This window comes from Plecotus auritus, assembly GCF_963455305.1.
Source record: "Plecotus auritus genome assembly, chromosome: 3".
NCBI lineage: Eukaryota > Metazoa > Chordata > Mammalia > Chiroptera > Vespertilionidae > Plecotus > Plecotus auritus.
The window spans coordinates 197,874,505-197,897,871 of record NC_137772.1 but is presented as its reverse complement, the minus strand read 5'-3'; the positions used below and the strand labels follow the sequence as shown (position 1 = coordinate 197,897,871).

The 23,367-nt window shown below is 35.9% G+C and overlaps 1 protein-coding gene across 2 annotated transcripts in view; it reads left to right on the top strand.

Moving 5' to 3' along the window:
• PIK3C2G (phosphatidylinositol-4-phosphate 3-kinase catalytic subunit type 2 gamma) overlaps positions 1-23,367 on the top strand; it is a gene marked incomplete at both ends in the record, with an annotated part of 259,737 nt that overhangs the window by 205,211 nt on the left and 31,159 nt on the right. For both annotated transcript variants that reach the window (XM_080659571.1, XM_080659572.1), the window contains 4 exons: positions 3,070-3,259; positions 3,746-3,867; positions 7,136-7,244; positions 22,942-23,020. In XM_080659571.1, coding sequence (XP_080515697.1) covers positions 3,070-3,259; positions 3,746-3,867; positions 7,136-7,244; positions 22,942-23,020 — 500 coding nt within the window. The remainder of the gene's footprint in view (positions 1-3,069; positions 3,260-3,745; positions 3,868-7,135; positions 7,245-22,941; positions 23,021-23,367) is intronic.

Sequence of the window (23,367 nt, the reverse complement as noted above, 5' to 3'; positions counted from 1 at the left end):
ATTCTGTAAATATAAACCTTTTGCTGTTCCCAACTTCCTCATTCTATGAAAATGTACCTGTTGCAGCTTTCCAGCTCCCCCTATTCTATGGAAATATACCTTCTGCTTCTCTGTAGCCCTGTGCTTCCTTCATGATCCCCCTAATTTCCAAAATTTCTAATATTTCCTAAACCTGTCCTATTTTACCCCTAAAATTCCTGTTTCACCTTTAAAGTCAGGAAAAAAATAATGCCTTCTATATTGATAGTAAAGTTCTATATTTAGACTTTGTTATATTGTTATTTTCTATTTGAATAACACAACAAATACAGCAATTCCAAAGAATTAACCAAAAAAAAAAAATTAGGAATAACAGGAGTTCAGTAAAATAAGTGGTTACAAGGTAAACATTCAAGACTCAGTAGTGGCTCTAACTGGTTTGGCTCAGTGGATAGAGCATCGGCCTGCGGACTGAAGGGTCCCAGGTTCGATTCTGGTCAAGGGCATGTACCTTGGTTGTGGGCACATCCCCAGATGGGGGTGTGCAGGAGGCAGCTGATAGATGTTTCTCTCTCATCGATGTTTCTAACTCTCTATCCCTCTCCCTTCCTCTCTGTAAAAAAATCAATAAAATATATTTTAAAAAAAAGACTCAGTAGTGAAAAAAATAAAGTAAAAACATTATATGATCACCTCAATATATTCAGAAAATGCAGTTAATAAAATTTAGAATCACTCATTTTGAAAAGCTCTCTAGAAATAGAAAGGAATGTCCATAACCTACAGCTAAAAACTTACAAAAAACATTATATTTAATGGTAAAACTTTGAAAATGTTTCCTTCATAATCAGGAGCAAACTTTGCCGCCACCACTTCTATTTACCATTGAACTAGATGTTTTTGCAGTACAAGAGGTGACAAAAAAACCTCCTTCATTACTTGCAGATTACATGACTGTGTTCATTCAAATTTCAAAAGAATAAACAGATATATTGTTAGAATTAATGAGTTAAAATTTTACTCATAGTATCAAATATTAGTTAAAATAAATTTTAAAATTTAAGAAACTTTCTCAAAAATCAAAAGACAAAATTACATATTGAAAGACACAGTGCATATTCAGAAAAATTACCTATAATAACCAAACTAAAACATATCTGGACTTCAAAGAAAAAGAAACCTTTTTAAGCCTCTAGGCAAAAGGAGGAAGTTCTTTATAAGGGAAAAAAGCTCAGCATATCATCAGAGTTTTGGATAGCAATTCTTTATTCCAGAAGAAAATGAAATAGTATTTTGATGACACTCAAAAAAAATAAAATGTGAGCCAAAAATGTTGTAGTTAGCCAAATTGATTTTCAAGTATAAAGGCCCAGAGACAAACAATTATCAACACCCAAACTCAGAAACTTGTAACCTTGGACATTCCTGAAGAATTTATGAGAATTAGCTTCAGATAGTCAAAATGACTGAGAGGTGTGGACATAAGGACTGGTAGAGAGTTTAAGATTTAATGATATTTAGAAGAGAGACTGCATATTATGTATAGCAGAAATACTACTGTACGATGTAAACATAATAGTGCTAAAAATGAAAGTGGAATAGGAAGCACATATGAAATGTAGAATAAGAAAAAAAAAGAAGAATAGAATAAACATACTGTTTGTTTTATAGTATTGCCTGGGATAAACAGGACAACACTGCAAATTAGATACTGGAGACAGGTACAAAGGAGATAAAGAATCCTATATAATAAAGAGGTAATATGCAAATTGACCCTCACGCCCTCACAAGATGGCTGCCTACGACCAGGCTGGCAGGGGGAGGTTAGTGAGGGACGACCAAACAACTGCACAAGAAGGCTGCATGGGGTGACCAGGCCAGCAAGGGGGTTAGTGAGGGACGACCAAACAACTGAACAAGCAGGCTGCATGGGGCGACCAGGCCGGCTGGGGGGTTAGTGAGGGACGACTAAATGACTGAAAAGCAGGCTGCATGGGGCAACCAGGCCAGCAGGGTGGGGCAGTTAAGGGCGACCAGGCCTGCAGAGGGGGCAGTAAGGGATGACCAGGCCAGCAAGGGGGCAGTTAGGAGCAACCAGGACAGCAGGAAAGGGGCAGTTGGGGCAACCTGGTCAGCAGCAGGGAGCAGTTAGGGGCAATCAGGCTGGCACACAGAGGCAGTAAGGGGTAATCAGGCTGGCAAGTGGGGCAGTTAGGGGTGACCAGGCAGGCAGGCAGGTGAGCAATTAGGAGCCAGAGGTCCAGGATTGTGAGAGGGCTGTCCAATTGCCGGGATCGGGCCTAAACCAGCAGTCGGACATCCCCCAAGGGGTCCTGGATTGGAGAGGGTGCAGGCTGGGCTGAGGGGACCACCCCCCACCCATGCACAAATTTCATGCACAGGGCCTCTAGTATTACATAAAGATATTTGTTATACCATTAGAATGCAATTGCAAAGTTTCTTAAATTAAAACAACAACACAATTAACATTAAGAAGCAGAAACACTCCGAAACAAACCAAAAAGACCAGAGAATGAGAAACATTTCATATAAAATACTTGTTTACTAGGTATAGTATAATAGTATGCAACTTTTTTGTAAGATAGTTGAAAGAGGTTCACAAATACATACAAAATTAAAAATAAAATAATAAAAGTTAAACTGTAATTTTTAAATTTTTTTAAATATAAGGGGAGGGAAGGAAAAACAGAGAGAGTGCAGGATAGATGCTGTCTTCTTAAAATATATATTTTTTGTAGATTTAACTTTTAATTCTAAAGTAAAATTAAATTTTAAAATATTATCTTTAAAAATAGAAAAAAATCTAAAATAAGTCAAAATACAAGTTTATAATCACAGTTTTATATTTCATTGAGAGTTTATTTTATATTTGCTAACACCTTAAAATGTGAACTTGAAGTTTACAAAAAAATAAAAAATAAATAAGGTTTAATAGCTGGGCTCCAAATAAAAATTGTTGGTTCTTGACTTTTTCCTCTACATCTAACAAACACAAGGAAACAAATCTTAAGTGAAATGAGTCCATTCAAGGGACTGTAACCCATTATCTTTTCTTTTTCATTTCTCTAGGAAAATAAAGGAAAGTCTGGAGTGTTTTCCTGTTAAATTGAATAACTTGATCCACACGCTGGCACAAATGACAGCCATAAGCCCTGCTAAGTCTACTTCACAGAACTTTCCCCAGGAATCCTGTATGCTGAGTGCAACAAGGTCAATTCAAAGAGCCAAGATTTTAAGGTTCAGCAACAGGACTAGTCCTGTAAGTCTCAAGTCTGTCATCTTGACTTAAATATCATTTGCCTTCACCTCAGACTCCCCTTCACTATGCTACACATCCTTCCTTAAACCATGATTTTTGCTTATACTATGCAAATAAAAAATCAGTTACATTTTGAGCAGAAGTGCCACTAAAGAGGATGTTCTAAGGACAAATCATAACAACCAGAGCTATTAGAAGAGAGCCATCAGAGAGAACAGATTCTGCCCGTGGTATAATATGAAACAAGAGCTGATTGAAGTGTCTGCAAGAAGAGCAGAGATTGGGCGTCTGTTCCCAACACATTAGATTATTATTATACACTGTGTTTATATGTAATTTTGCCATTACAAATTGCATCTCTTAACTTTTGTGATGATTTTTTATGCACAAAGATTCCTGCTTTGTTTAGTGACATGAAATCAGATTTAGAAGGTATCCCAGGTTGATATTGCTGTCTTCTGAGTTTTGTCTATTTATTTTTTGCAGCTGTATCTAATCCAGGTGACACACAATAACAACAAAACAAGCCTGACAGAAAAATCGTTTGAACAGTTTGCAAAACTTCACAGCCAACTTCAGAAGCAGTTTGCATCACTGACTCTCCCAGAGTAAGGCACTGTCCTCCACAGTGTGTGCCTTCAGTACTTGTCCTTGAACATAAGGGAAAATTATGGTTATGGGAGTTTCTATTTGTAAGCAACACAGAAGCAAAGTCTGTATTGCTCTCAGAGTCAAAAAAGTATGTCTCATAAAACAGAACAAAGTTTTCAATTTTCTGTCTGCTTCCAGCCATTGATTTTGTAGACAGAAAAATTGGGAACAAATTACCTTTTTTTTTTTATCAGTTATTAAGAAATTTATTTTTTAAAATTTTATCTTCTGGGGTTTTTCTATAAAATTAAAAATTTAGAACTAAATTGGTCTACTCTTACAATAAGTAACTGCAATATATAGCTCTGATATATTTACTTGCTGTTCCAGAAGAAATTAAATTTTTAATATAGTAAAATCTTTATAGTAAATTTAATATGGTAAATTTTAATATCATAGAATTTATTAAAATCAACTCACTTTTGTTATAATTATTGGCTTCGATTTGCACTATCTAAATTTAATTTGTTGTTATGTTCATTTTGATGCAACCTTGAAAACTACTGCTTCCATTCATGTTTTATTGAAAAAAAATTAAATGTAAGCAAAATAAAAATATAATGAAAATAACTTCTGTCCAAAAAGACTTTCTAAAATTTATCATAAGTAGCCAAACTTAGGGCATAGACTTCAGTGTACAACAAAAGTGTATCTTTTAAAGGGTGAACTTGCAGAAAGTATGATATTGGCACTTAGGTAAACCAAATGTAATTTCATCTTGACTCAGATTTTTAACTAAATGGTCCTTTAACAACAAGAATGGTCATAAATGCCCTGACATACTTTGTGCATATGGATTTTTAGTAGGCTTTCAAGGTTGAATCCATTTTCAAAATATAAAGCTAAGCAGAGATATCAATGGATGGACAGATAGTGTGCACTATTGATAACTGAGTAGTTCACATTCATGAAAAATTATACTTGTAGATGTCACAGGAATTGTGAAATACAGATGCTTTAAATATCAGGAAGTCAACAAAATTAGAGTTAGAGCACATTCAAGAGACTTGGAGGAAAGGAATGTGGCTGTGGAAATTTTTCAAAGTAACATCAGCTTTAAGAATTACTCCCCCCTCCCAAAAAATAATCTAATAAAATAACAGAAAGAAGAGATGCTGGCAAAATTTCCAATTGGCTGCACATATTAAATTCAACATCAGTAGCTGCCATCATGCCCTACTAAGAAATGATAAGTTAATTCATGTTAAAGAGCTTTCCTTTCTGGTCTCAAAAACTTTTCTGTTCTACATTTGTATATTTCCAATACATATTAGCATAACTTATAAAACCTTAAAAGTGGTAATAATCTCTTTATATGTGCCTCTTCTCAATTTTCAGCTTTAGTTAGGATTTTGCTTTGCTCAACAACTACTACCTGACAATGGTACCTAAGTTGATTTTAAAACTATTCAAGCAATGTGTGGAGGGGAGGGACATTTAGTCCTATGTGCCCTGAACTATATCGGTATGCTAAGAGTCCCAAAGGAGCTAAGGGTTACAGCAATGCATGTAAATTAAGGATGAGGGCAAGATGTCCTCTGACTTCTAAATTCACTCAGAGAAACTGTATGAGAATGAAGTAAACCTGATCTGGAAAGTATAATGAAAAACTTAGAATTGTGAGGCATAAAATTCAAATTGCTCACAGCATGCAATGGGGATCTTCACATTGGGCTATGTGTACCTCTGGGCTCCTTCCAAGAGTACAAGGGCTTGGAAATTTTTCTCAAAAGTAAAGGGTCTTCTTTAAAATTAATCTGCTGGAGAAGGGCTGATTTCCTCTCCCTCTTCTACCTTCACCAATCATCCCAAATCTTATTTTGGTACATTATCCTGGGCAGTAAAATAAATCTCTGGGGTCAAATACAGAGCAAATCAAAATACTGGTGTTGGTAGTGAGAAAATAAATTATCCTAATAACCAGGTATCAAATCTGTTTGCAAGTCAGGTGTTTTCTAATCTTTGGTCTGAACAAAATTAAGGGAGGAAATTAGGTCACTGTCAGAAAAAAGATCATAAAAAATAATTTTTAAAAACTGAATTATATGTTATATTTAGCATATAACTGAAAAGTATCTCAAGTGAATATTATTATAGCTGAATTCCTCAATTCTCATGTATTTCTTTATACACAAGATTTTTTTAGTACATACATCTATCAAAACATCAACAAAGGCATAGAATTGATGGTGAACTCTATTTTATTCTAGCAATACGAAAAATTTATCCACAGGTATACAAATTATTATTTAAAACCAACACAATATATCTATCAAATGCATATCTATATCTTGGTTACTTGTGTATGGTACTAATTTTCATAACAAATCAGGACAAACATGTTTAATACTTTAAGCTTTAGAACTGCAAGTGACCTTTAAGAAATAGAAAAATTACTTAAATACATAAACATGTTGTTTTGAACTTCCCTGACATGTCCAACAAGAGGCAGTGGATGGGATGGCCGGAAGCTGTCACACACTTCTGTGTGTTTGCTGACAGTGCTTCACTATCCCCCATTCGCCTTTCCCCAGGAAAAGGTCATATCAAAGAAGCAGAATTAAGAAGGAGGCAGAGCAAGACTGCAATCGGAGGAAGCTGCTAGATAGTTCCTAAAATGATATATTTAATCCTTAAAATTCATTACCAAATGCTAACCATTAACAGTTTATCCCATCCAATAGTTGGGTTTGATCCTATCTAAGCCATGGAGGTAAATCATCAGGTAGTAGGGAGGAAATTCTGCACATCAGACTCCTGGGGAAAGTGATACTTTGTTCCAAAAGGCTCAGACCAGATGGAAGCATATGCCACTTGCCAAGTGTTTAATTTAGTTCTTGTAGCAGTATCTCCAGTGAACTAAGCAGAAACATTGCAAGCTGACCTTCTTGAAAAATTATGAATCATTAACTTTAGAAAATATTTATTAAGCCCCCACATGTGTTTAAGGGACAAAATGTGTGGTCTACCATAAACACAGTAAGAAAGAACAGATATATTAGTTTAGTACGCTAAATTAAATTAGTATTAATATTAGTGACAATTAAAATAGCACAAGTGACCACAGCCATGTTAATGAAACTCTCAGTGGTAATCATGTGATTTAAAGAAAAATATTTTCATTGGCCATAATTCCATCTGATGTAGCTACAGTTTCACAAACAATCCTAAAATGAAGAGGCCAATTTCAAACTAATGACTGTACACTTTTTTCTTTTAAAACAGGTTTCCTCATTGGTGGCACTTACCTTTCACAAATTCAGATCATAAAAGATTCAGAGATCTAAATCATTACATGGAACAGATATTAACAGGATCATATGAGATTGCAAACGTATGTTACAATTTAATTTTATACTTTTGCATAAAATATCGACTATTACTGGAAATATTTTATTATGATGATATTGTTAGTCCTTCAACAAACATGCATGTCTTATGTGTGGAAAATCTCTGAAACAGTAAACTGTGGAACGGCAAAAAAGGTATATAGCACGTTGGCCTCAAATAACTTGAAGTAATTAATATGTGATTAGTGAACTATCAGTGCTGCTAGGTGCCCTAGCACTCTAGAGAATTAAGAATTACTTTATTTTATCTTCTTTACTTTTTATTGAATTTATTGGGGTAACAAGGATCAATAAAATTATACAGGTTTCAACTGTATAATTCTATACTGCATCATCTGCACATTGCATTGTGAGCTCACCATCCAAAGTCTAGTCTCCTTCTGTCACCATTTATCCCCTCTCCACCCTCTCCGACTTCCCCCCACCTCTCTTTGCCTCTGCTAATCACCACACTGTTGTCTATCTATGAGGATTTTTTACCACCTTTTTCACCCAGCCTCCCTCCCCTTTCCCCTCTGATTGAGGTTTCAGGGAGAAGATGAGGTTTCAGGGAGAAGATGAGGTTTCAGGGAGAAGAGAACATCTGAGCTATGCCTTTAACAGAAGATAGTATTTGAAAGAGCTGACTTAGGTGCCAGAATGGTGTGGCTCAGTGGTTGAGCATGGACCTATGAACGAGGAGGCCATGGTTACATTCCCAGTCAGGGAGTCAGGGCATATGCCTGGGATGCAGGCTCGATCCCCAGTGGGGGACGTGCAGAAGGCAGCGATCAATAATTCTCTCTCATCATTGATGTTTCTATCTCTCTCTCCCTCCTTTTTTCTCTGAAATCAATAAAAAATATATTTAAAAAGTAAAAATAAATAAAAGAGTTGGCATCCAGAAGTGTTTCCCTAGGAAATAGAAAAGGTCATGAGTGAGGGGGGAGAAGAAAGGGATTGTATTAGATTCTATTGCTGCTATGATAAATTACCATACATTTGGTAGCTTAAAACAACACATATCTTTTTTTTCATTTCTTAAAGTCAAAGTCCAAAAAAAATGGGTCTTATAGAGGCTAAACTCATGTTAGAGGACTGGTTCTTTCTGCAGGCACTAGAAAAAAACATTCGTTTCCTTGGCTTTTCAGCTTCCAGAGACTGCCTCATTCCTTGACTTGTACCCTTTCCAGCAATGACACCTCTGACCTCTGCTTCTGTCACTACATCTCCTTTGACTACCCATGGCCCACCTTGTGGTCATCCAGGATAATCTCACCATTTTGATATGCTTAATTTCATTTTAATGGCAACATGCCTTTTGCCATGTAAGGTAACATGTTCACAGTTTCTGGTGATTAGAATGTGGGCATCTTTGGAGGGCTTTTATTCTCTCACAGGGATATAGGAAAACGTGCAAGGATACAATTCAGCTGGATCTCAGCATTCTCAGGAGGAAGCTGTGAGAGGAAGGTTAAAACCAATAAGGAGGTCAAAGCCAGGTTGTCAAGACCTAAAGCTAAGCCTTAGAGAGTAATGAGGAACTAAAAACAGTAAGAAAAATAGCAACGTCCCTCATGACTCTGGGAGATTCTGGGCCTCCTCATTGGACTGGGACTATCTTCTTTTTATTGTTTAGCATTCAATTTTTCTATTGAATTGATATTACTTTATTTATTTATAGTATTTCATTATATATTCTGGATAGATGTCTTACATTAGTTAAATATGTTGCAACAATTTTCTTTCACTCTGTGTTGTGTGCCTTTATTCTCTTTATTATGTTTTCAGGTGACACAGTGTGCCTTCATTCTCTCTATTACGTTTTCTGGTGAACAGAAACTCTTAATTTTAACTTAGTAAAATGTATCAGTATTTTCACTTAGAGTTAGAAGAACATACCGTACCTCTGTGTCATAAGCTCAGCTTTCTATATTATTTTCTAGAAGCCTTGTTTTTTTTTCTTTCACATTTAAAACTACATCTATCGGAAGTAGACTTTAGTGCATGATGTAAGATACAAATCACCTTATTTTTTTTCCATGTAGATTTTTAATTGTTCCAGCACTATTTAAAGACTTCCTTTTTCTTACTGTTCTGCAGTGCTATCTTTGTAATAATTTAAATATTTATCTAACTATGTGTCCACTTCAGAGCTGTATATTCTACACCAATGATCTTTGTCTATCCTTGTGCCAACAGTCTTAGTTACTGTAGCTTTATTATAAGTCTTGATATCTAGCAAAGTAAGTCCTTCTATTTTATTCTTATTCTTAAGTAATTAGTATTTTAGTTCTTCTGGAACGTTCACATTTCAATGTACAATTTAAAATTATCTTGTTAACTTCATGCAAAAACCAACTGGGATTTTTGTTGAAATTTCATCCTTGTATTTGCCAATCCATTATATTGTACTTATTTAAAGCTTTAAAAAAATTTTTTCTCAACAATAGATTTATTGCTCTGTGCACATATCTTAAAAATATTTTGTTATATCAGATGACTTACAGTACCTATTAAATATTGTTTCTCTGTTTTTCATTGGTATTTAGATACAACTGATTTTGTATATTGACATTTTATCCAACAACCTTACAAACTTCACCTTTAATTATTAAAATTTATCTGTATTGTTTTCTTTAATTTTCCACTTACAATCATATCATCTACCAATAACAAAAGTCTTATTATTTCTTTTTCATATTTATATAATCCCATTTTTTGTTTCTTGCTATTTAGTACTCTCTAGAGCAGGCATCCTCAAACTACGGCCCACAGGCCACATGCGGCCCACCGACAACATTTATCCAGCCCACCAGGTGCCGCTGCCTGTCCTGCTTAGCAGCCGACTCGTTCCGGGCCCGCAGTGCGCATAGGAATTTGTTCATAGTTTTTTTTTTTAAACTGTAGTCCAGCCCTCCAACGGTCTGAGGGACAGTGAACTGGCCCCCTACTTAAAAAGTTTGAGGACCCCTGCTCTAGAGCCTCCAATACATATTGATGAGGTGACGGAGGATATGCTTGTGTTATTCCACCACCTAATATTTAGAAATATCTAATATTTCCTCATTAAGTATATGGGTTTTGTAGGTACCTTTATTATTTTAAGGAAGTTTTATTTCTAGATTGCCAATAATCCTATATAATGAAGAGGTAATATGCAAATTGACCCTCATGCCATCACAAAATGGCTGTGCCCACAGCAGAGGTGGGGTTCCTGTAACACAAGATGGCTGTGCCCACAGCTGAGGCAGGATTTCTGTAACACAAGATGGCTGTACCCACAGCAGAGGCAGGGTTCCCGTAATGAGCAATCAGCAGGGACCTGAGGCTGTGTGGTGCCAGGTCAGGGAGGGGGACCTGAGGCTGCACCCCCTGCCCAGTGGGGCTTGACTGGGGACCTCAGGCCGTACTCCCCACCCCAGCGCCAGGGCGAGGGACCTCAGCTGCGCCCCCTGCCCAGCGGAGCTTGACGGAGAACCTCAGGCTGCACCCCCTGCCCGCAAGGCTTGATGGGGGACCTCAAGATGTGCCCCCTGCTCCGATGCTGGGCCAGGGGACCTCAAGCCATGCCAGGGGACCTGAGGGTGCACTGGCTGACCTGAGGCTGCGCCCGTTGCCTGGCGGAGCTTGACAGGGTACCTGAGGCTGCGCCCCCCGCCCAGCGCCTGGCCAGGGTACCTGAGGTTGTGCTCCCCCGCCCGGCAGGGCTTGGGAGTGGAACCAGCCGGGTCTGGATCTTGCCCAATGGGGGTGGGGCCGGCTGGGTCTTGGTCTCATGCGATTTCGAGGCATGCACGGGTGGGCAGGGACTTGACTCTTGGTCCCGCCACACACCCCAGACTCTGACAGGAGGAAGGTTTTCATATACATTTTACTAATTTTCTTTCATCTCTGACACTTCTATTATAGAGAAAGGGCAAATAGCAATATTAAAATATTTCCTCTAATGAATTCCCTATTAATGTGCACGAATTTCGTGCACCGGGCCACTAGTTTTTACAATAATGGTTTAGTGTATGAAATGTTTTCTCCTGGATCTATTGGGTTGGTCACCAATCAGCCAATACCAATAATTTTTCTCCTTTATTCTGTTAATGTGGTAAATCACATTGATAGATAATCTAACTTTAAACAAAATTGCATTACTAGGATAAATTCCACATGATTGTAATGTATTATTCATTTTATGTATTGCTGTATTTGAATTAACATTTTCTTTCATATTTGTTTTCAACTTTGTTTATGACAGAGACGGCCTGAAGTTGTTTTGTGTTATAATGTCCTTACCAGGAATAAGAATCAACAATATGCTGGACTCATAATACTATTATTTGCAAAAAAAATTCTTGCTTTTTTTTCCTACTCTTTAGAATAATTTCTATAAAATTGGTTTTATAACTTTAATTTGTAAAGTCATGGAAGTCTTGAGATATCATTTACTTAAGAGTTCTAGGGCAATTCACATTTTCTGTTTTTTGGGGTGGTCTATGTATAAGTTATAGTTCTCTAGGAATTTTTGCTACTTTATTGGCATAAAGTCATTCACAGTGTTCCCTCATAATATTTGTAACATTTATAAGATCTGAAGAGATGCCCGCTCTTTCATTATTCACATTGTCATTTCCTAATCAGTCTTGTCAGGGGATTATGAATTTTACTAATCTTTGCCAAGAATTTAATATTATTTTAATACTTTATTTTTATGTTTATTATTTCCTTCCTTCTGCTGCCTTTGGTTCTATTTTGCTCTTCTATGAATACCATCCTCAGATAGTTACCTGTTTATTTTCAACTTAGACATTTGGCCTTCAATATAGTAGATACACAGATATTCTATTACATTATTGATTTTTAGCAAATATGGACTCGAAAACATTGTGCTACAATATTACTTCCAGTTGGTAGACTCAGCTGGAATGCCATTATATATCAAAAGACAAGTGCCTGAGCACTTAAAGGGATACACTTAACTCAATTCTGAGTGAGGCAGAGAGGCATCCTAGACAGTATGGCACTCAAATTGTTATTAAAGGGCAAGTAGAAGTTAGAAAATAGAAACTGGAGAAAGTTGTGCTAGACAAAGGCAACTGTAAGGACAAAGCATCCATTATGGTTATATGAGTTCCTCTTGTTCTGTAGTTTAAACAACTCAGTAACTATATTCATTCATTTTTACCCATGGATAACACAGTTACAAAATCATCAATACTAAATAAATATTTTAAATAAAAATAACAGAATAAAAAAATAACAGAATCACTAACATATACTAACTTATGGAATTTTAAAACCTACGAGATTGAGTTTGCATCTGAAAAGTATTTAGTTGTCTCTTATTTATTCTTATAGCTTACCAGTTTTTTCTTTTGAAGAAATTAGCTCATGCTTCTAAAACATACAATTCATTTACTTATATACATAAACTACTACACTAATAAGTGATAAATTAGGTTTTAAAATGTGTAGAAAAACAGAACATTTATAAAAAAAAAACTTATATAATGTTACGAAATAGATAGTAATGTAATTTTGATATTTTTCCTCCAGTGTCTGTCCCCCACAAAACCCCATGACAGAGATCTCTGGTTGATAAAAACAATCTTGAGAACCCCGCTAGCTGCCAGCCCGGGAACAGGCTCTTCTGGTTACCTAGGAGCCTTGGCTGCTCATACTCGTAAAGAATGATCGAGGCAACTTAATTTATCTCATTGAGTTTCAAATCCCTTTTGCATGTTCAAGAATATTGAATGTTGACATCTTAATGTTCTTTACTAATTCTGACATTCTCTGAAGGTCATGTCCATTCACTTATGCTATAGTCAAGGACCACATGAATATGGCAGTTGTCTGTAAGGGAAAGAGCTGAGGGGATAGTGTATGGGATTGCCATCTTTGCATTCTGCAGGCTGTCTTACAAATAATAATAAAGCTGTTTTTAAAACTATGCCTTTTCAGGGAAATGGACAAAATATCAAGTAACCATTAAAGTGTTGGGATTTGTCCTATTTAGACAGAGGCAAGTAAGTGCACACTGGGATAGGCTTCTGATTTCATCCTAGTGTAACTAGGATACATGTTGAGATCTGTCTTTTATACTAGAGGCCCGATGAATGAAATACGTGCGAGGGCCTTGGCCCTGGCCCACGTCCGCTGCCACTGTGGCAAGGGGGCCTCTGCCACCTCTGCCTCGGCCCCCAACCACTGCGGCTTTTTCTGGAAGGAAGGACATCTGGAAGGACATCCGGTCTAATTAGTATATTATGCTTTTATTATTATAGATTTGATTTCAGAGAGGAACCAGGAGAGAGATAAATAGAAACATCAATGATGAGAGAGAATCATTGATCGGCTGCCTCCTTCATGACCCCTACTGGGATCAAGCCTCTAACCCAGGCATGTGCCCTGACTGGGAATTGAACTTTGACCTCCTGGTTTATAGGTGGGAGCTCAATCACTGAGCAACACCAGCCGGGCTTAATTTCTGTCTTGACATGGCAGCAGGCCATCAATAGGGAACTCCTAAATGTATCTGCCCACAGAAGGGGTTCATATAGAACTATTAGCAGACTATTGCTATGAGAAAGGAAAGCAAAGGAATTGTGTATATACAGGTAAGGAAAACTTGCAAAGGGGCAGTTTAGCACAGCGAGGTTTAGTGAATATTGTTGCCCGTTATAGTCATTGCTGGGGGTGGGGCAGGCTAGAAGAGGTCAGTGGTGAAAAAAAGAGACATATGTAATACTTTCAAAAATAAAGATTTAAAATAAATAAATTAATTAAATTAATTAAATAAATTAATTAAATTAAAAAATATATTATTATGAGCCCTTCTAGGACATTCTCAATTATAAGAAGTTTTGCTTTTTGCCAAAGAAATTAGATAAGGAGATTTCTTTAAAGTCCAATATGTGGTATCAGTCAAGTTAGATGGGAGGGAGCTCTCTGGGAGCTGGTCTAAAGACAAGAGCAGCCCAGATAGAGGGATGACTATGAATCTCTGAATACCTCTCTCTCTCTCTCTCTCTCTCTCTCTCTCTCTCTCTCTCTCTCTCTTTCAGCTTGGGTTTTTTTTAGTTTTACTCTCTACTCTCAAATTGATAGAAACTTCTGTTCTTCTTTCAATGTTTGCAGTTTCATTTTACTAACAAATTATAGTTGTGATAACAAGAATTCCTTTTGCTTCTTTAAATTCTTCTCTGTTTTGGTGGAACTGTGTTGTGACCTGAATAAGATCTGTATAGAGAGCAGTATAAACATATAATAAAAGCTATAGTAAACTATTGTAGTACCTAGACAAATGTGAACATTTGAATTTAGTTGAAATATACAAATAGCAGTTGTTTTTTTTAAAAAAAAATTTTAAGCCATATTCATTGTGATTTTTAGCTCTTCTCATATTGTTGCTAATTTCTAGAAGTCCCCTAAAATAAGAAATAATATCACTTAAGGTTTAAGCAATGTTGTGCTTTCAAAGCAGAAATCAAATGTCAAAATAAATCCAAGCGGGTAAATCCTATCTTAATAGTGAACATATGTTTCTTGCTCCCTGCTTGCTAAACCCAGATGTTAATTACTACATTTGTCACTACATTGCTCTTTTCCTCTTTGGAACTCATTGAGATTGTGTTGCAGGCAGGATAAATGTCATATGTGTACCATCAGTAAAACCAAGAGTATTTTTCAGAGTCTGGTAAAATGTTGATGACATTTTAGAACAGGAATTATATAAGATTCTTTAGAAATTCGCTATTTTTCACAGTGTCATTCTTCCATGTAACTCCAATACGAATATAATGAGTTGAACCACATTAAAGACTGGACATTCTGACAAGCTACTTTATGAAAAAGGCAATAAAATATAATTACTGTTCAACTTTGATTTAAAACTCTTCTGGGAATTCATTTTTAAATTCACATTTTATAGAACTTCCTGGTGTGTGAGAGATAGATTTAGCTTATTGTTTTAACTCACTAAAACTAAATCTTGCAGCCAATTCTAGATGTTGGCTGACCAGTTAATAAAGGGGAATTATTAATGTGTTATTTTTTTAAAAAAGGAAAAAAAAATGATCTCAGTGTTGTATTGCATTACTTCTGATCTTTGCAAGTACTTTGTAGTCTTTGAAAACAAGAATTCGTGCATATGAAATAGGAAAACCATAAGTTTTCAACAACTTTGAACTGATAAACTCTCTCAAAATGTCAATCATTTTAAATTATAAATGAATTAGTATAATTGCTAAACAAAATATCAATAAGATCCCTGAAATTAACAAAATATAAGCTGATGTATATTTTAATTTAAATTTGTTCAATTGACTTTCAAATATGCTCTTTATTGAATGAATTTTTAAGTTGAAAGCATTATTAGACATTAAAATCTCATATTAGTTAAATATCTACTCTAGCAAAGTAAGGTTTATATATAACCTCATAGAGTAGTTAATATAGCCTGTGCATTTACCTAAACCATTGATATAAGAAATCAATAACTGTAGATTGACAAATCCTAAACATTTACTAATTTGTTCACCAAATATATAATGTTCTACATAAGACAGATGTTCCAAATATTTAACAACTGTTAGGACACCGGCACTAAAAAATCAGGATGAGTGCCAGTTGCTAATCCACCTTTATGGCCAATAAAGCTTGCATTGATTGAATATTTCTGTGTTGGAGAAAACTATAGGAGGAGCATTAAGGAACAGGAGCAATCAGGAGTTTAAATCTAAACACACTAAGTCTGAGTTACCTGTAATACTTTAAATAGAGAGGTCAAGTAGAAAGTTGACATCGTGAGTTGAGGAAAAAAGTGAGACTGGAAATATAAATATTGGAGTTGTCAACAAATAACTATTTTCCAAAGCCATGAGACTGGATGACATTATTTGGGTGAAAATGTAAATATAAAAGAGGTCTGAGAACTAGACCATGTGGCACGCCAAGTTAAAGTTTGAGAAGAAAGAGGAGAATCAACAAATGAGAAGGACAACCTGTTGAAAACCACAAGAATGTGCTGCCTGGTATCAAGATAGGAAATAATATCAAAGAGGAAGGAATGATCAGTTGTTTCAAGTGCTACGAATGGGTCAAATATAAAGAATTCACCCCTGGAGTTAGAAAAATGGGTATCATTGGTGAATTTAACAAGAACAATTTGGTGGGAACATTAGAAACAAAAAAATCCTAGAATGGGTTCAAAAGAGAATATGAAAAGAGAAATTTGGATGAAATGTAGAAAACAATTCTTGCTCTAAGGATGAATAGGAGAAAATAATGTGCAGGGAAATGTAGGTCAAGAATTTTGTTTATCAAAATAAATTATAGCATATTTGTATGCTGGTAGGAAGACCCACCGAAGAAACAAACCTTGATGATGCAAGGGAGAAATGAGAGCTTCATCAGAGACCAAAGTGATGACCTTGAGTAAAGAAGCAAGCATGGGAGCTAGCTAGTGCCCAAATCAGTCTCAATTAAAGCACAGACAGTGCACCCATATGAAGGAAGAAAGGGCAGAGGTGAGGTAAGATAATATATGTGTTGTCAAAAGCTTATGGAAAATCTTTTCTGTTTCTGGTTGTTGTTGTTTTATCAACAAGAAGAACAGCTTTGAGCAGACTGAAAGAGAGAAAAAGTATGCTGGCCTTTGGAGGAATGAATCTAAGGTATTAAGTAGTCTTTTAGATGAGTAGAAGAATAAATGGACTAGTGATGGGTTTAGAATTTCCAGAAAATCCCAAACACCAACTTGAGGGTTGTAGGCATGAAGTAGTAGTAAGACCAGTAAGCGTGGTTGAGGGATTTCCTCCAGCAATAGTCAGTAGGCCTGTTACAGTTGCAGACTTGGCAGAGAGCAACCAGACTTGGATATTTTGCCAGGTGAATAATAAAATAAAGGGAGAGCGGGCCAAAGGAGTGAAAGGAGCATGCAAGGGAGTTATTGTAAGTATCATACATGAGATCTAAATTGGCCAAGGAGGGATGTGAAAATATGAAAGGGGTTAGGGCCAGTGAAAAGTCCACAGATTGAGTTTTGTCACTAGAGGGAATGAGCTGGAATGGAGGGAGAAGGTAGTTGTAGACAGGGAGGTTAGAAATCAAAATAACGAACAGTCTTCAGTCAAAATCTTGAAGTCAAAAGCCTTTATGACAAAATCAAGGGAAGAAGTGAGTGGCTGAGTAAGATGCAGAATAAGATAGTTGGACAAGAGGAGTTTAAAAACAAAGAATCTACCACAACAAAGGATGATTTGTGTGAATATTAAAATAAGTGTGAGTTATGATCAGTACTATTAGAGAAAATGACAATGTTCCAGAGTTAAAAGTGTTCAAGAAATCAATGCTAATGACCTAGAAATCAATACACAAGTCCAACAACAAGGGGGAGGGCTGTATAGTCAGTAGACATGATATTCAATGCAGGGCCTTTTTATAAAAGAAGAAAGAGTGAAGGTTAGAAGAGCAACGAGATGCAAAGAGGATACCTACCCCACCACCAGGATCAGGGTCATAAAGGGAACCAGAGAGTATAGCCACCATTTCAGAGACTTAAAGAGAAAGCATAATGGAATGCTCAGAGAACATAGTAAATTGAGCATATAGGAAATTTTGTTGATGACATTCTCCAAGAATGGCTGTCATGTTTCTTAAAAAAAAATCTGGTAGTAGTGCTTTTCTGCTTAAAAGTCATCACTAGGTCACAATAGCCTTAAGCTTATACAGAAGACTAGCATGTTATAAGATTCCTATAAAGATTTTTCTAGCCATAGTTCCTCTTCACATCTATAGGCCTTTGTCATTGGTAACACAGGTGGCCCTGGGCTTACTGACCACACTGTATTTTGTGTGTATACTAATTTCAATTAGTCAACCACTTAATGCTGTCTGGTGTTCCATTTTCTCATTTATAGAATAGTTAAATTTAGAAGGTTGTTGTTTTTTCCTGAGAAACTATGATCATTTGAAGAATTAATCAGAAAAGAAACATTTTTCATAATATAAGAATATCCTAGGTATTTTAGAACATTTTGGGTAAGTGGCTTTGCCTATCAAATGTCAATTGCACCCTTCTGTAATTGAGACAGAAGTATGCCCATGCATTTTCTAAACACCTCATATTGTAGCATAACAAAATAATACTTTTGTATAAGTATGTTGCAAATATTGCAAGGGCATCTTTTGTTTTTATTAGTTAAAGCTGACAGCTCTACTTATGGAGAGTCTGGCTGGGTAGAATTATGTTTGTAGTCCATCAATGTAAAAATGGCACCCCTAGAGTTGCTCAATATACAACCTACAGAATTAAATGTAGTCACAATGCTTGGAGGGTCAATACAAATCCATTTGAGAACACAGGTTATTAGTCAGAGCAATTGTATTACTAACATTCCTATAATTCTCCAAAATATCCAGCAGTGCAATGTGCTAAAATGCTCTGGAATGCATGCACGTAAGTAAAGCTCAATCTGAGAAAATTTTTAAATCGATTATTTTGAGATCCAGCAATATTGCTTTTCTACCCCCTTCATTTTTTTTTATTGACTCTGTCTTCATTGACACTGGATCATGTTTCTTCTTAAGAATAAAAGCAATGTTATTACATTAAGGAATTAGTTTTTACTATGTTACCCACACCAAGAATTATAAATGAGAGCTTCAAGAAAATAATTAGCTAGTGGTGACATTTCAGAGACTAATTGGGAAGATTTTCTGCCTACTGTTGAAGTTTAATAACCATTGCGTGGTGAGGTCAAAATGTCACCAGAGAAGTATAATTGACTAGTTGTCAAAAGTCCAAAGAAGATCAAATTTCCTTCACCAAATTCTGCACAGGCTGAAGTTTAACTTTAAACTAAAAAATAAATAACAAAACCAAAAAACAAACAAACACACACCTTGATTTGGTCAATTCCCTAATTATGATTATAGATATATTTTGAAGATATGTTCCTACTAAACAAGGTCAAAAGAGATCTATAGGTAGAGATCAAAATTGGTAATTAACTAATTTATAATAATGCCTAAAACTGCTACCTAAATAAAAATAATTGCATTAGAAAACCAATGTATTCTATATCTAATGACAGCTCTCTGGTTCTGTTAACAAATATTTACTGAGAGAAATACTGTATAAGTAATGAGTGAATAAATGATAATCCCTGTACTTGATATCATATTGATTAAACTAACAAGAGTAGAGAGCATGTGATAAAACTTGGGCACATGGGTGGATAAGGGTGGAAAGGATGGAGAAAGGGATATGTAGGAAGACAAAGAGGTAAGAAAGCATGATATATTTCAGGAAATAAATGTAATTCAGCATAGTCCAGCATAAAGTACTAGAAGAGAAATGGTGATAGGTGAAGTAGGGAAATGAACAAGATCCCAGTTAAGAAAGGTCTTATAAGCTTTGTTAAGCAGTTGATCTTTTTCTTAAGAGCAATGGGGAGCCATTGCCAGGCTGTAAGATGTTAGTTATTAGAATTTTATTTTGAAAGGTTCATTTGGCAATTGTGTAGAGAATGGGTTGGATTAAAGAGCAGCAGGATAACAGTTGGGAATCTCTGCTATAACTTAGATGAGAAGTAATGATGCTAGAGAGCTAGGAAGATGGCAGTATACCTGAAAGAAGTGAATAGGTGCCCTGACAGGTTTGGCTCAATGGATAGAGCGTCGGCCTGCGGACTGAAGGGTCCCGGGTTCGATTCCGGTCAAGGGCATGTACCTGGGTTGCAGGCACATCCCCAGTGGGAGGTGTGCAGGAGGCAGCTGATCAATGTTTCTCTCTCATCGATGTTTCTAACTATCTATCCTCTCCCTTTCCTCTCTGTAAGAAATCAATAAAATATATTTTTAAAAAAAGAAGTGAATAGGTGGCATATTTATGAGATGAAATCCATAGGACTTAACAATTAATTTTACATATGAGGTGAGGAAGAATGGAGAGTCCAAAAAGATACACACTATTTGAGCATGGACACAGAAGTAGCAAATTGAGGAGACAGAAAATGCATTTAGTGGTGTACTTGTCTTTAGAACAGTCAAAGGAGCCAATAAACAAGTATTTTGATATAGAAGGCTGAGGATATAGAAGGAGATAGATCTGGGATAAAGGTTTCAATTTGTGCATCATTATAGAAGCCACCAAAAAGCAAAAGATCACCCAGAAGGAATGTGGAAATGAAAGAGATAGGCCTAGACGTGAGGAACACGAGAACTGAAATCATAAGCAAAAAGAAAAGATCCTGAAAGGAAACCTAATAAAAGATGGTAGAAAAAAATGGAAGAAAAACTAGAAGGACTTAGTATCATAGGCAAAAGAAAGAGAGCATTTCACTAAAAATGGAATATCCATATAAGCCAGGAATGGGAATCTTTTTTCTGCCAAGAGCCATTTGGATATTTATAACATCATTCGCTCAATATAATTCACTTAATATAAATTTAAGTTGCTATGAAAAAAGCTCCTAGATTTATTGAATTTTGAGTACCACCTGCAGTTGCCTTGGCAGGGCCAGACCAAATGATTTTGAGGGCCTTATATGGCCCACAGGCTGGATGTTCCCCACCCTTGTAATAAACCAAGAAAATCCCCATTGGATTTGGGAAAAGAGAAAGTGTGTTAGAAATTATGGTAAAAGCATTTTTGGAAGACAATTAGTGGCAGAAACTTGAATGTGGTGGATCATAAAGTGAGTAATAGTTGAAGAAATGGCACCAATGTGAGTGCTGAGAAGTCTTCCCATAAGTTTATTTGCATCAAGGAGAAAAATAACAGAATTTAAAAACTGTATTACTGACAAGATATAATTTCCCCATGAGTATATTTTGTTTGATTTGACTTGTCTCTTAGTTGTTAAAGTGGACAGAGTTAACCCTACTTTATTCTGATGAGGAAGGAAGGAAGGAAGGAAGGAAGGAAGGAAGGAAGGAAGGAAGGAAGGAAGGAAGGAAGGAAAGTGAACATTAACTAAAGTATAGATTGGAATATTTTACAAGGTACTTGAGGATAAAGGAATAGAATCCAGGTCATAGATGAGGAGATCAGCATTGGATGGTATCTTAGTTTGCTAAGAGTGCCACAACTAAGTACCACCAATTGGGTGCCTTTAAACAACAGAAATATATTATCTCATAGTTCTGGAAGCTGGAAGTCCAAATCAAAGTGTCTCCTTCTAATGGTTGTGAGGGAAGAATATATTCCAGGCCTCTTTCCTGGGCTTGTAGATGGCTGTCTTCTCCCTATGTCTCTTCATATCTTCCCTTTATGAATGGCTGATTTCCCCTTTTCCAATAGGCATTGGTCATATTGGATTAAGGGTCCACCTTCCATCAGTATGAACTTATCCTAACTTATCTAATTACATCTGCAATTACCCTATTTCCAAATAGGGTCACATTCTGAGGTACTGTGAGTTAGAACTTCAACATATGAATTTGGGGAGAACTTAAATCGACTTACAACAGGTGGAAAAGAAACATTTCTTTCATTATTATAGAAAAGGAAAGAGAAAAGATGGCTTTGTGAGTCTATAGATTTGGTGACAGGAAATTTAGGAGTTGCCATCTGCCTTTTATTTTCTCTAACATGGAAACAAAATCATCAGTGGGGAAGGAGTCAGACTTGGAAGTTTATGTTTCCTGGGGGGAAGTTTGAAAGAGCCTTTGCACAAAATGAGAGAGAAAGCTGGCCAGGGTAAATGTCAAGCAGTTTGACATCAGTCTATGATAATTAGTGCAAATAATCAATTATTCAGTGAAGTCCTTCAGATAATAATATAAGCTCCCCTTTGGAGGTCTGCTTTGGGTGTGTAATGGCTTAAAACAAAATGTGTGCCAATTAACTAAGGAAAAGCTGTTGTCAGGTTTACCAGTTAGCCCATTCATTTGGAAACCAGATTACCCTTCAGTCTGTTTGTGATCATTCCAGTTTAATGGAAAAGCACACGTAACTTGAATTTGTATTAAAGCATTTAATATAATCTGTTTCCTCCACTTAGATTGTGGTTCTGAAAAGGGGTATCACCTTATGCATCTTTCTGTTTTTAAATATCCTCTAACATTCATTGTTACCACTGGTGTGGTCAATACTCAATGGGCCATTCCTAGAATTGAACCTTGAGGAATAATGGTTTACTCACTAAGTGAATATCAGAGTCCTACTCAGATAGAATTTTTCTTTAAAGACCTGTCCAAGGGTACACATTTTTTAGAAAAGTAAGGTGTGAGATTCATGCAAAATTGTAAATTCAAGAATGTAAATATTACCTGGCCAGTGTTGCTCAGTGGCTGAGCATCTACCAATGAACCAGGAGGCAGCCAATCAATGATTCTATCTCATCTTTAATGTTTCTATCTCTCTCTCTCTCTCTCTCTCTTTTTCCTCTCTGAAATCAATAAAATATATAGTTTTAAAATAATGTAAACATAGTAAGCTCCAAGAGCAAAGCACACCTGAGCTTCTTAAAGAAATTAAAGTAATCAGATGTCCAAACATATAAAAAATTAGCTAAATGTAGGGTAAAATTATAGCATTGACTTAATAAACTTACTAATGTAATATTCCTTTTATGGAATCTATAGCAGGTATCTATTAACAACAATTATATATTTTAGGTCAATGTCTTCATTATACTAGTATAAAAGAACAATACATAAATTAAATTAAGAAATATTACATTTTGTCTTGTCTTTCAGAGTGATTGTGTTCTTGAATTTTTCCTCTCTGAGCCTGTGCAACAAACACTGAAGAATCATCACCTTTGTTCCTCGGCAAGTAATGTTATCATTATTACTATGCGCAATTATCGAGTTTCAATATAATTGTGCAAAAATGTTCATAACTATAATTTTTTTCAATTTGCAAATTAAAATTTATTTTTAAGTGTGAGGCTTTAAGAGTCTTTTCTAACCATTTTCAAAGCTTTGTAACCCTTTATAATATGTCCTTCAATTTAGTATTAAACTCCAGTTGTGTTTGTCCAGTTACAATAACTACATGATATTATATTATTAACTTATTTCAATTAATGGTGCATTGAGATGAATTGCATGTCAGAGACAGAGTTCCTGCTTCCCTGTGTAGGTAAATATTGCAGTTTATTCAACATCTTAGGAAGCAAC